The sequence below is a fragment of the Danio rerio genome, chromosome 7 (genome assembly GCF_049306965.1).
Source record: "Danio rerio strain Tuebingen ecotype United States chromosome 7, GRCz12tu, whole genome shotgun sequence".
Classification (NCBI taxonomy): Eukaryota; Metazoa; Chordata; class Actinopteri; order Cypriniformes; family Danionidae; genus Danio; species Danio rerio.
This window is the reverse complement of record NC_133182.1, coordinates 19,145,759-19,160,666: the sequence shown is the minus strand read 5'-3', so window position 1 is coordinate 19,160,666 and position 14,908 is coordinate 19,145,759. Positions and strand designations below refer to the sequence as shown.

General features: G+C 34.7%; 1 protein-coding gene across 1 annotated transcript; it reads left to right on the top strand.

The window, feature by feature from the left end:
• Positions 1–225: 225 nt before the first annotated feature.
• Positions 226–14,557, top strand: il13ra1 (interleukin 13 receptor, alpha 1). The gene is made up of 10 exons (NM_001110837.1): positions 226–471; positions 756–886; positions 4,966–5,128; positions 6,517–6,616; positions 6,734–6,921; positions 9,076–9,209; positions 9,420–9,561; positions 11,226–11,325; positions 14,273–14,366; positions 14,456–14,557. Exons 1-10 carry the CDS (start codon positions 390–392, stop codon positions 14,555–14,557), a joined length of 1,236 nt encoding a protein of 411 aa, NP_001104307.1. The 5' UTR covers positions 226–389.
• The last annotated feature ends 351 nt before the right edge of the window (positions 14,558–14,908 follow it).

Here is a 14,908-nt window from a genome sequence, read left to right as displayed (position 1 = left end):
ATGACAGAATTTTTCAGGGTGAGGTATCCCTTTAAATGCGAATTTGAAGAAGCTCAGCTATATGACTGAAGTATGATAATGAAGTGTACTTGATCCCTGGAGGAGGTCGAAACTTTACTCACGTTCACACACACTCACTCACTCAACTCCACCCACTCCCTTCAGTCTGTCAGTGTTGGTTGTCCCTGAAGCTCCACTCACTCCAGTCAGTCGCACTTCTGTTTCGATATTCAGGCAAAGAGGACGCGACTGTGTCTGTCGCACAGTTTGTGTTCACCTACTATGGTGACGAACACAAGTACAACCACCTAAAAACTCAAGTACGACACAGGATTACGACATCTCCTATTGGATTTTACACGGAATATACGACAAAGCAAGTCTTCAACATGATGTATCGATTCCTGGACATTTCCTTGATTGTTTGCTTCTCCGTCTCGCTCATGTTCGTCGGTGTTGAAAGCATGTCAGGTGGGTTCACTTCTGTTTTGTTCGTAAATGTCAGTAACTATCCTGAAGTTTTCCTGTGACAGCGCTTTGCGGGATATCCTGTAAAATTCCCGAAATATGTGACGTCAGAGATTTTCCTATGAACACCAATTCCGAAACTCTTAGCTGGACTTGTTCTCTGTGGTGGTCAGTTATTAAAAACTAAACGTTTCTTCGCCTGACATGGTTATTTTTTTTCTGTTAAACGGTGTAGATATTTCTCTGTTTCCCCTCTAAAGTTGTTTTACTCTTCCTGAACCCCGCAGAGCTTCCTCCGCCGAAGAATCTCAACTTTAAATGGGAAACACCTTTCACGCTTAATTTGACCTGGGACAAGCCGGAGGATTTGGATCCAGAATGTTTGGTGAACTACACAATAAGCGTGAGCTCATCTCTGGTGAGTCGCCTGCTCATCTTTTTCGTAGATAAATTCAAAACTGTTGAACAATGTCCCCAATTCAGAGTGCTCCATAATTATTTTATTAGCCTATGTTTATTCATTTTTTAATTATTTAATTATTATTCAGATTTTGGATTTAAACTAAATATGTTTGTTCTGCTGCTAAAGGAGTGTAAGTGTAGCTTACTCTGTTGAATTGTTATAGTTCACCCAAAAATTCTGTCATCATTTGAGCACAAAAGAAGATATTTTGAAGAATGTTCGGAAGAAAACAGGTAACCTTTGACTTCCATAGTATTTGTTTTTCTACAATTAATATCAGTGGTTACATGTTTTTAACATTCTTTGAAATATCATCTTTAGTTTTTAGCTGAAAAAAACTCAAGGCTACTTATTCAGTTATTATCTGTAGGCCTAATTCGTTTTTTAGAGGCATATGGGTATTCCAATTATTGCTGATTTGCTTCTGTTTTAACGATTTTATTTACTGCTTTTCGGTCAGTTATAATGGTTTTATCGATATTGATAATGAGCAGTTCCAGCGTTATGGATGTGACATTTGTAGTAAAAATTCAAAACATAAATTTACATAAAAAATATATATGTTAACAATATATTAAAACTAATGTTAGATTTTTGGAAAAAAAAAAAAAAAAAAAAAAATATATATATATATATATATATATATATATATATATATATATATATATATACACACACACACACACACACACACACACACAGTCAGAATTATTAGCCTCCATTTATTTTTTCTTCAATTTATTTTTAACAGAGATTTTTTTTCAACACATTTCTAAACATAATAGTTTTAATAACTCATTTCTTATTACTGATTTATTTGATCTTTGCCATGATGACAGAACATAACATTTGAGTAGATAATTTTCAAGACACTTCTATACAGCTTAAAGTGACATTTAAAGGCTTAACTAGGTTAATTGGGTTAACTAGGCAGATTAGGGTAATTAGGCAAGTTATTGTGTAATATCTATATATATATATATATATATATATATATATATATATATATATATATATATATATATATATATATATATATATATATATATATATATAATTTTTTAAAAGAAAAAATAAATCAAAGGGGGGCTAATAATTCTGACTTCAACTGTATATACAGAATTTATTTGAAACATTTTTTAAACGCATTATAAATGTCTATTGTCACCTTTGAGAAATGACATTGATGACATTTAAATACTATAAAAAACTTTGGATGGTAATGGTACTGTACAATGGTTTCCACTAAGATATGGTGATTTTAAACATCAATATTAATCAGAAATGTTTCTCGAGCAGCAAATCATCATATTAGAATGAGACTGGAGTAATGATAATAAAAAATCTCTTTTAATCACAGAAATAAATGACATTTTAAAACATTCACAGAGAAAACAAATATTTTAAATTAAAAATAATATATATTTTTCAATTTTATAATTAGCCAAATTAAGCAGAAGAGACCCCTTTTAAAAATTATTTATGGTAGTGTAAATCAACTTAACACTTTCACACCACATTTACAGGCTCTGTAATCATGATTTTTAATAATATCTATTGATCTATTGATATACTGTAATCATTACTTTTATAACCATTTGTTTTCCCCACATAATCTAAAGTCAAAGTCTACACAGGGATTGGTTTTTCCTCCTAAATGACGTGTTTAGTTTCATTTGTGTGTTTCTGTAACTGTAGCAACTCTTTGCCCTTTGCCTTTTCACACCCCTTACATTTCCTCATTTCTTCCATACTGAATTTTAAGGTACAGGAAGTGTGTTGAATGTAAAGACTTGATCTACTTACTATAAAAGTGCTGAAATAAAGTTTCATGTAAAGAACACCACTCCAGGATTTACCTTTTAAAGACGCCATGTTTATATTTAGCTCTTGGGATGAGGATTATAAAGAAAGTGAACATGTTGGAGCAATTGTAAACAAATGCTAAATAGCAAACAGCACTTCTGGCAATCCAACTTTCATTAATTGTGTTTAAAGTTTTGCCGACAAGCATATGAAGCGTGTCGTGTTCAAATATAATCTGATCTGGACGGGGTTAGGTTGATCTGGTTGGTTCCTGTGACATTTTAGGGACATTTACTGGAAAACATTTTTCTGAAAAAGTCACTTCTGTGTGTGTGTGTGTGTAAGAGAGAGTTGAGGTAGGGAACAGAAAGGACAGCTACACTGACACTATGTAATTAAAGACACTTTTAGTAAAGCATGTGATTTCAGATTGATGTAAGCATAGCATTCGATTAAACAAGATTCTAAGTAGACAGGAAGCAAAAACATTGCATTGTGCAAATTCTTGCTCTATTGTTTAGATTCTTAGAACTGTTTCTGAATGTGTTTTAAAATAACATGAAACAAAATATTGATATATAATATTCTAATATTATATATATATATGAGAGACCCTGGACCACTGGTGTTATATTGCATAGCTGTTTTTTGACAATAATATATTGTATGTGTCCATAAAATGTTATATATATATATATATATGAAGTTAGAATTATTAGCCCCCAATTGATTTTTTTTTTTTTTATTTCCCAAATTATGTTTAACAGAGCAAAGAAATTTTCACAGTATGTCTGATAATATTTTTTCTTCTGGAGAAAGTTTTATTTGTTTTATTTTGGCTAGAATAAAAGCAGTTTTAATTAAAAAATAATAAATAAACAATTTAAGGTCAAAATTATCAATATAGCCCAATATATCAATATATATTTTTTGATAGTCTACAGAACAAACCAAAGTTATACAATAACTTGCCTAATTACCCTATCCTGCCTAGTTAACGTAATTAACCTAAATAAGCCTTTAAATGTCACTTTAAGCTGTATAGAGGTGTCTTGAAAAATATCTAGTAAAATATTATTTACTGTCATCATGGCAAAGATAAAATAAATATGTAATAAGAATTTAGTTATTAAAACTATGTTTGGAAATGTGTTGAAATAATCTTCTCTCAGTTAAACAGAAAGTGGGGAAAAATAAGTTGCTTTTAATTCAGGGGGGCTAATAATTCTGACTTCAACTGTATATGTATATTGTGCTCAGCATAAATGAGTACACCTCTTTTGAGAAGTAATATTTTATCCATTTGGTGCATTTATGCAAAACACTAAAGTTTTATTAAACAGTTTTATTCATTAAAATAAGAGTTTGGTGACCTAACATCTTTAGAAATTAAAAGATAATGCATTTACATTCAAATGAGTTAGAAAAATTGTAAACTACAAAATTTTTCTCTCGGTTTTTCCTGTTCATGAACATTTTATTTATGAAATGTTAATTTAAAAGAGATCTTTGAGGAGAGTTGTCATTTTTAATTCTATATATGTGTTTTGTTGAGAAAAATGAGTAGCACATTTTGCAGTACTGTTGTGTGTGTAACGACTATGCACTTATCATAGTCATTATATAAACTTTGTAATTACAACTAAACCTAACCTTAACCCAAGAACAGAAGTTACCTTTTATAACCCAGTACTTTCCTACACAGTAAGAACACTTTACTGTAAGTACATATCAAGTAGACATACTGTGCAATAAAGTGCAACCTACTCTAGTTATCTTTAAAAAAATGAAAGTTAAAAAAAAAAAAGAATTCATCTGTGGTTTGTCATGATATAACATCGGTAATGCTCTTGTTTAGTTTCATACTGGATTAAAAGTCCTGCAGGCACTGCTTGCCCAATGTAAAACTAGTTGCTTAGTAGTGTAATTTAATGTTCAGTTCAAAAAAGTCTCTACTATTTACACACATTTCAACCACCTTAGGTCTTTGCTGGCTAAGGGGACCTTTATTATTTATATTTAATCATTGAAAGCTATATTTTTGGAGCAAATATTTTGGAGAAAGGAGTTGCAGGAGGCTTTCTTAAGAAACAAGTGACTCGTGCTTAGTAATGTGCGCAGACACACACACACACACACACACACACACACTAACAAAAACATACTGTATATCTGATAAGAGCTTTAACATTGTATTTTACAGTTGGAAATCTTCTTTTCGCCAACAGATCTGTTCTAACAGTAACAGCGAAAAGAGAAGAGTTGCCACCAACAAGGTCTTACTGAACGTCTCCAATGTGAATGGACTGTGTATCAATGTTACTACAAACTTTGACAACTGTGGAGATAAACGGAGCCCACCTCAGATCATCACCATCCCTCCACCTCCAGGTACTCTGCATGATAACCGGCTCCGGTTTTATTTCCAGTGACTTTATTATAATCATTTAACAGTATCATTTCTTTCAGTTTTAATTGGTTGATGTGTTATGATACAGTGGATACTAGGGTTGTGCGATTAATCAAAATCAAATCGTGATTTGAAATGTTGCAATTAGCTAAGAGGTTGCAATATGAAATATATAACTTCGCCTTCCCAAAGTAAATGCGTGACTGTCGTCTGTGTGTTTTACTAGCCAATTAAGTGAGCACACTTTCAAACTATGCGAAACGCCCACAATAAAAAATAAACAAACAGCAAAGCACGAGCGAGTGGGATGATGGCCTCTGCTGCTTCAGAAGCATTAATAGACTAATTAATCAAAGAAAAACAGCACATCAGAAATATGGGAATATCTTGGTTTCAAAGTCACAGACACTGAACAAAACCAGGTAATTTGTAAGAGCTGTTGCAGAATTGTTGCCAGAGCATGAGGAAATGCAACAACCAGCACCTAAACAAAAAGTCGCGTAAAAGGCAACTATATGAGGAGTGTCTTGCTAAAAGTCAACAAAAAAAGTACAGTGACACTCAATTTAGTAGCAAGCAACAGCAAAATACAATTTTCGAGTTGTTTGCTAATATAACTTGATGTCTTTTAAGTTAGTTTTTAATTAACACTCACTGTATTTTAGCAATAACAAGCTACAATACAGATTATAGAGCTGAAGCTTGACTACAAAATTAAATCGCAAATCAAATCAAAATCGCAATATCTGTCCAAAAAAAAACCGCAATTAGACATTTTCTCCAAATCGCACAGCCCTAGTAAATGCAAACTGCAAGTCCATTATCTTTTTCCGCTTGTCTGATTTATAAGGTAAAATAAACCCTCTACAACCATTTTACTTTGGATTTTTGTAGTTTGGATTTTGTAGTAGGCTAATAATTGTGACTTCAACTGTATATATATGCCTATTACATAACCATAATGCACTGTGATAGCCTGTTGGATCGTATATAGTTTGTTGGATAGTATTGTTTTCTCTGTACAACCGAATCGCTCCAGAGTTTGTTCACCTCATTCAGGCAATCACAAACCGATTGTCTTGGTTTGGAACCGAGCATGATTTAGGAGGTTAAGGCACCAGATTTCAAAACGAACATTTAGGTGTGAAAACACGTTTAGTCGCATGTAATAATCTTTTGAATCCCTGTTTCAGAACAAAACAATCAGTTTGCATGTCTGAAAGCAGCCTAAAAGGAAAATTCTGACAAATCCATATGGAATAATGTCACACACTGTTTTTGCCTTTTCATCACTACAGTGGTGGATTATAATTATTATTTTTGTTGCAAATTATTTAACACTGATTTGAAACCCCCTCATTTATTTCAGTGCTGCTGGTGAAAGACAGGGACTTTGCATATTCCCATAACAAGCTGATGTGCACTTGGAGACCTGCTGTTGATGTCAAAGACCTGGGTTTTTATTACTGGTATGAGCAGTATGTCATTTACAGTTTGTCTTTCCACTGTTTTCTTTGGTTAGTTTTTTTTTTTTTTTGCATAATTCACTTTCTTTGTCATTTATATTGCATTCATTGTGTTTTCAGGGATTCTTCGCTTGAATCACTAATGCGATGTATACCTGATGATACTATGAAGATGGGAGGATGTGTCATACATAACAAACGTCTCAAAGAAATTAATGTTTTTAGCCAAATGTTCTACCTGTTCAACGGCACTTACAATGGGACTGTTGTAAACAACACCTTCAGGGATGAAAGTGCAATGCAATATGGTAAACAATCACATTTTCACAAATTTTTTGCCAAATAAACAGTCAGCTTCTTCAGTGGAGAGTTGTCATTTTGAAAAATGTTGATGTGCAGTGAAAAAGACGATGAAGTGGATGTGAAATGTTCAGAACAAATAAGAGTTTAGTTCATAGTCATTATTATTATAGTTTTCTATTTGAATACATTTATAAAGTATTTCTTCCTTTGGCTCAAAGCTGAATTTTCAGCATTATTACAATCCAATCTTCAGTGTCTTATGATTAGGGGTGTAATGGTACATGTATTCCTCCTAGTACAGTACTCAAATACAGTCATTCCAGATGTGTTAGGCTAAAAAGACCACAGCTGTGCAAGTACTGAGAGCTCTTGTTCATTTTTCATATTTACATCTAAAAAATGCAAAATGCAGTATTCGGGAATGATAAAAAAATGCCTGCTCCTTCGCCATCAAGTGAGATCACCTGAGCAGCCTTGCATGTAAGGGTGTACTCACACTAGGCTATGCAAACTGTGCCCAGGTATATTTTCCGGTTCGTTTATTAAGTGTGAGTGCTCCGAATTGCTCTCTGGTGCGGTTCAGTTTGCAAGACTTGGTTCGGCACGCCTGAATTCGAAACTAAAGATGCGACGTCACTTTTAGGGGACTGTTTCAAATGGATTTATCAATCATTCTTACTTTTCAATGAACTCAAACTGTCATAGTTTATCAAAGACACAAACTCTCGCTGCACATCGGCTGCCACCTTCAGCAAACTTCCTAACACGTGCAGCACGATGACTTTATGAATGTTTATGAGTGTCAAAAGTTCAGTATCAACAAAAGATTTGACTGTCGCATCACAAACGACTTAAAATAATACAAAACAAAACAATATAGCTAAAGCTCCACTGTGCTGAGCGAGAGCGTCTCTCTTTCTTTCACTGTCGCATCATTGATGAAAAAAGCATGCTTAGGCTCAAAAGGTAAAATGCAATGTGAGTGTGGGCCGTCAGGGAAGAGGGGGGATAGTCGAACACCGGCATAGTTCAGTGCAATCGTGCCTAGTGTGAGTACACCCTAAACGTTGAAAAACTTGACGTGCTGCGCTTAAAAACTTAAAAACGCCTGTGCTTCACATTACATATAACAAGAATGACACACCTAACACAATAAATACCAAAACTTAACATAAAGTACACAAACAGAAACAAAAATCATAAATAATAATAATCCATCGATCTACATTTATTACCCAACCAATTTGCTTCAGGCACAAAAGTAAATTCATAGCGATTTGTGAAAAATCTAATTGTCCTTAGACGTCGCTCAAGGGGCATCCACTCAAAATAGTTGTTTAAGGGGTGTGCTGTTACCTATTATGTTATGTGCCATCTTGCTGTTCATAATAGCTTACACAGCCTTTTAGATTACAGTTGTAAAGCACTTTGGGACCATGGCAATGCACTAAATGCGCTATATACTGTAAGTGCCCGTTACTTACTTTTAAAAGTTTGGCATTAGTTGTTTTTTTTTTCCATTTAAAATGCTTATTCCAAAAGTCTTCTATTTAGATTTAAGCATTTAACAGGGACTCAAACCAAATCTCTTAACCATTAGGCTAATTTAAAGGAATTAAATCACTTCTTTAAGATCACGTGTCACTGAAGACTGCGAAAATGGCTGCTAAAATTTTTGTGTTGCCATCACAGGAATAAATTACATTAAGAAACGTTCATTCATTTATTATCCCTTTATTATTCTGGGGTCTCCACAGCGGAATGAACCGCCAACTTATTTCTGGGAAACATCCACACACACATTCACACACACACACTCATACACTACGGACAATTCAGCCTACCCAATTCACCTGTACCGCATGTCTTTGGACTGTGGGGGAAACCGGAGCTCCCGGAGGAAACCCACGCGAATACAGGGAGAACATGCAAACTCCACACAGAAACGCCAACTGACCCAGTCGAGGCTCGAACCAGCGACCTTCTTGCTGTGAGGCGACAGCACTACCTACTGCACCTCTCCGTCGCCCAATAGGAAACAAAACACTGAAAATATTTTAGTGCATTTTTGAGCAAATAAAAATGTGAATTATTCCTGTTTGTGGTGTAAAACCTTTACTGTTTTGTTCAATGTTTTTTTTCTTTGCTTCGATTCGCAGTGAGACTAAAGAAACCTCAGCTTACAGTCCAAAGAGTTGGGGACTCACTCATGTTTCAAACAAATGCATCAGATCTAGACGAGTTTGAAGAAAGTTGCTACAAATACAACTATACATACAACGAGTGTGGAAAGGTAAATTGGGCTCTGTATTTTAATATTTTCAGGTTCTTTATCTCAATAAAATCTTTAAATACATAAAATCTCTTTTGATAATTCATTGAAAATAGTGTTTATTTAATGTAATATAATATGGGGGCTTGTTAATTTCCTCAATAGAGCTGATATGTGGTGTCATGTTCAACAAGATCCAGCTTCTTAAATGCTTCTGTTCTTGGGTTACAGGAATCACGTAACTTCACAGAACACATAAGCAAATCTACAAAACAGTTTGACCAGTACTGCAAGTACAAAGCCAGAGTGCAGATCCATTTCTCAAGCAACTGTGGACGAGGATTTAGTGAACTGAGCGACGAAGTGGAATATGGTACGACATAATAATCAATAATGATATTCACTGCTTGCATACATTGTCAAAGCTTGAAGATTATAAGTCATATTAAAAAAAAGCCTGCAATAAGTGTAAAAATCACTCACAGAAAATAACTGTTTTGTTGTTTTTAATAAACTCCTATTGACCTTATTCTAAAATGCGGAAGTGCGCCTGTTTTCGCGATTGTTTTAGAACTTCTGATTCAGTCGCCAATGGGAGAAATGACAATGAATAAGAAACGGCAGAAAACGGTCAAACTACTTGCTCTACAAACAAATGTTTGCATGACTATACAGACCAAGTAGAATAATATAATAAGAAAATATCAGTTTGCAACATCAAACAGCAAAACGAGCAGTTTTTAATGTCTAAAAATGAATGGAAGTGAATGAGACCAGAAGTCTCAAGCCAAAAAGATTCAAATGGCTGTGCCCGCTCGTCAGTGAAGAATACGGTGAATAAGGAGGGTAATCTGTCAATGGGGTAAGCAAAGTAATCTTAGGTCTGCAGCTACCTCTCTGCAACTCTCATGGTCGCCCACTGAAGCTAAGCAAGGCTGCGCCCGGTCAGTACCTGGATGGGAGACCACATGAGAAAGCTAGGTTGCTGCCGGAAGTGGTGTTAGTGAGACCAACAGGGGGCGATCAACCTGCAGTCTGTGTGGGTCCTATCGCCCCAGTATATTGATAGGGTTTCTATACTGCTCATTGAGCGCTGTCTTTTGGATGAGACGTTAAACCTAGGTCCTGACTCTCTTTCATGATATACTTCGAAATAGAGTAGGGGTTTCACCCCGGCATCCTGGCTTTATTTGCCCTCTGTCTATCAAGGCCTCCTAACCATCCCCATATTAAAATTAGCCTCATCTCCACCAAACAGCTGGTGTGTGGTCTGTGGGACCACAGGATTCTTCAGAAATCATTTTGATAAACTGATATCACATATGCAGACATTTTGTATTATCAGTATTGATTAGAGTTTTATATTGTGTTGTTTTATGTATAGTTTTGAATGTACTAGGTTTAGACTGCTGTTTTAGTTTTATACCTATTTAGTTATTATCAAGTTATTACTCAAGTTATTATCATTATTCCTGATAAATAAAGTGGATAATATTCCTATATAGACCATTTCAATGTTGTAATGTCATTGGCCCATGAACATTTCCTACTTATCAAACTATTTCAAACTGTAGAAAGAGGCAATTCAGTCATAACTTAATGTTAAAATCGCTATTATGACATTATTTATCAATATGTGGCTGTTCACGGAAGCTATAGAAATTAAAAATGTAAAACAGGAAATACGTTGGAACCATTGTTTTTGTTTGCATCCCCCAAAATGAGCTATCAAAATCAAAACCAAGCAAAAATTTTTATCTTATTATTTAAATGTAAAAAATAAATAAATAAAGCTCCTATTATTTAAATGATTAGCTGTTTAATATTTGTCTGGCAACCGTGATTTGTTTTTAGAATTCTTGGATGAATCGAAAGTTCAAAGCGACAGCATTTATTAAAGAAAAAGCTATTAAAAATCCAGCCTCTGAGCAGTTGCGCAGCTTCTCTTCCTGCTGATGAAAAGTGTTTTCCTCTGGCCATTAACACTTGAACTTGAATGTTATTTTTGTGTGTCTGTGTGTGCGTGTGCTTTCATAGGTGAGAACAGCAATCCAAGCACGCCTGCGTTACTGGCCCTCATCATAATCCCGCTCATGGTTTCCTGTTGCCTGATAGTGTCTCTTGTGCTGCTCAGAAGGTGATTATTGATTTACAGGAGGCCTTCCTTGTTCTGTTGTTTTATTATATTTAAAACTAAATTAAATAGAAAACAAAATGAGTGTGCATCATAGTGCGTATTATCCTGTTTTAAATAAGCAAACCAAAGATATTTATAGGGGGAATTGACAGTTCACCCAAAAATGAAAATTTCCTCATTATTTACTCAGAATTATGCGTTTTAGAACTTATCCATTTCTTTGTTCTGTTGAACACAAAACAAGATCATTTAAAGAATGTTTTAAATCCATCAGCCATTGACATCCATTGTAGGAACAAAAATAAAAACTGTGGAAGTGAACGGGTGTTTTTTTATTACATCTTTCAGTATATTTTGCTTTGTGTTCAACATAAGAAAGAAGCTTAAACAGGTTTGGAACAGTTGGAGGCTGAGTAAATGATTTTCATTTTCAGGTGAACTGTCCCTTTAAGACTTGCATGACTTAAAGCAGTGTTGTCCAAACTCGATCCTGGAGGGCCAGTGTCCTGCATATTTTAGTTCCAACCCCAATTAAACACACCTAAACCAGCTAATCAAGCTCTTTCTAGGTACAATAGACTTCCAGGCAGGTGTGGTGGAGGAAGTTGGAGCTAAACTATGCAGGACACTGGCCCTCCAGTACCGAGTTTGGGCACCCCTGGCTTAAAGGGACATAAGTGATATCTCTTATTGAAATATGTAGTAGAAAAATCATTCAAAAATCCCATTCATTTTGCCATAATAGTGCTGCAGTTATGTTTGGTGCTTCTGGAACTTGTGGTTAGGGAGTGGGACTTGATGATTCACATTAGCTTCCATTGAAAAATGTTTCACATTCAGTTCCATAGTAATTTTTCTTACTATGAAAGTCAACAAGTGCCAGCAAACCACATTCTTCAAAAGTAAATGTGTCAGTGAATGATGCCAGAACTTTTCTTTTTGTGTGAACAATCCCTTTTAACCCTTATGTACCACTGGGGGTGTTTTCATCCACTGGGGTGCTTTTGAGTCTTAACCTCTTAAGGCCCAAGGTGTTTTTTACAATAATTTTTATTTCTAGTTGCGCTTATTGGAACCTAATTAAAATAAAACCTAAGTATTATCTTTTAAAATGATGTACTTTTAGAGAAAAATGATGTCTATATATGTGGACTTGTGGTCTGAATTTACATAAAACACTTTTCCTGACTGTGTTTTAATGCATATATAACATATACATTTTTGAACATGTTTTGACTATCAGAGAGTAAAAACAACATTTTTTCCCCATTTTGGACAGTTAAAAATAGTGTTTGGGACATTTCATATGCTGCAAAACAGTTGTAGGATGACCCTCTATGTCTGTAACAAAATATAACACATTCAAGGTATTTTTAATAGCCACTTAAGAGCTAAAATGTGCTGCCCATGTATGTGGCCACTAAGCCCTTGGAGGTTAATTTGGCCATAACTGTTTCTGTGTTTCAGCTAGCAGTAAGATTTTTGGTGACAAATCTTATTTTGACACATATTTAGAGAAAATGCTTTGAATTAAAAAATATATATACAAATAACAATTAACACTGAGCAAATTGACTAGCCTTTTGATATGTTTAGGATGAAAACATCCACTAAATGAAACTGCTTTAAAACTGCATCAGATAAATTTTTTTCTTCAATTATTTTGCAATAATCTGTTAATCAATCTCAGTCCTGATCAAAGCTACTAAATGTTTATGTAAATTACAGGATTTTAACTCTTTAATTACCAAATTCATAAATAATGTCACTGATTTGGTGAAAACAAAAACACACAAAATGACGTATTTTCAATATTAAAAGTAATCATAGACTGGATTTCTGATTGTTGGTGGTTTTCTCTGTTGGGAAGAGTTAAAATTTTTACTGTTAATCATCAGTTGGCACCATTAACCCTTTAGATAGTCCTGTGCTAAAAATAGCTTAGTTTCTGGATTTTATATGGAGTATAACAGCAAATTAAAGTGTGTGTATGTGTGTCTGTGAGTGTGTAAGAGTAACCTTTGCGCACTTACCTTTATGTGTCTGAGAAAATAAAGATATGCATCTCAGCTCTCAGAACTACATGAAGTAAACAAAAACAAAGACTGTGTATTTATGCAGCATCAAATGTGCTTATATTGGAAGTCAATAGGGTAAAAACAGCCACCAACAGTAAATTAGTGAGAAAAAATGAAAATCTAACAATGCATCAAAGCCAATGCTGCTACTAATCGTTCACATGTCCAAGACTGTGATAAAAGGTTAAAAAAATCCAGTCCACAATTACTTCTAATATTGAAAATATGCCATTTTGTGTTTTTTTTTTCACCAAATCAGTGACATAGTTTGTGAACTTGGCAATTAAAGAGTTCAAATCCTGTAATTTTCTAAACAATTTAGTAGTTTTGATCAGGATTGAGGTTGATGAACAGATTTATAGTATTGATCTGATGCATTATTACAGCAGTTTAATTCAGTGGATGTTGTAATCATGAACATAACAAAAGGGTAGTAAATTTGAACAGTGCACAAAGATTAATACCCAGGCTTTGTTTTAAAAGAATTGCTGCAAACTTCCAAAGCATTGAGCGTGACTAACATATTTAACCACCCTCCTCCACCTGTCAGTTTAGACAACAAACAGAATTGCAGAGAAGGAGGAGGCATCTGTTTTGTTGTAATAACTCCCCCAAATCCCTTTTCCTGATCTGAATTAAAATACCTTCTTTACTACATCCAATCAGCTCACAGTAAAACAAAACAAGCCACGCCTACTGTTGTCTCATTTAGTATACCATTTCTCCATGAACTGCATTACAATATTTGGGAAAAAAAACGGTCGCAGCATCCGGTTCATGCGGACTTTAAGTATTTTTCAGAGTGAACTGTACATGTCTGAACACTTCTAAAATGATCTGAAATCCAAAACCTGCTTGTCTTCCTTTAGAAATAAAGACATTCTATTCCCAAAAGTCCCGGGCCCGTCGCTTTTCTTCAAGGAGATGCTCAACAATAGTGCCAGTGGGCCTCAGGGACTACAGGTAAATTCATTAATTGTTAGATTCCCACTTCTAACCGTTCAGAATTGAAGCCTGTTTTTCTGTTTATTAATGTTCTGCATTTCCATCAGGCAAACTCTCCAATGAACATAGTCTATGATCCTACTGAAGAAACCGTGGAATACAATATAATTCTAGAAGACACATCGCTTATGCAGAGTAAGCTGGAGTAAAGGAAAAATCTGAACTATCAGGATGAACTCAGGGTGCGTTGAAAACACTGACACACATGTCTATGAAAGGAAAAGGTTGTCTGATTCATTCGTTGATGAATAATAAGCTCAGGCTCCACCTTTGGACTTCGACCTCACTTATTTTCCTATGCGTTGCCAGTAAATTTGCTCCTCCTGGCACAACAGTGACTGTTTTTTCCTCATTGAATGTATTGTGAAGATAGGAAAAGCAAGCAACAGATCTTCCCAGGGCAGGTTGGTTGGATCTAATTGTCTGGAAATGGACAAGCAATACTGTATGCAGAGGCCAGTGGAGCTCAACACTCATGAAATATGGAAATTGTGACCATC

Bases quoted from the DNA above. Each gene is read 5' to 3' on its own strand.
- il13ra1 (NM_001110837.1), top strand. From the start codon at position 390: ATGATGTATCGATTCCTGGACATTTCCTTGATTGTTTGCTTCTCCGTC. The intron at 887-4,965 runs GTGAGTCGCCTG...TTTCGCCAACAG, and splicing joins TAAGCGTGAGCTCATCTCTG to ATCTGTTCTAACAGTAACAG. The intron at 9,210-9,419 runs GTAAATTGGGCT...CTTGGGTTACAG, and splicing joins CATACAACGAGTGTGGAAAG to GAATCACGTAACTTCACAGA.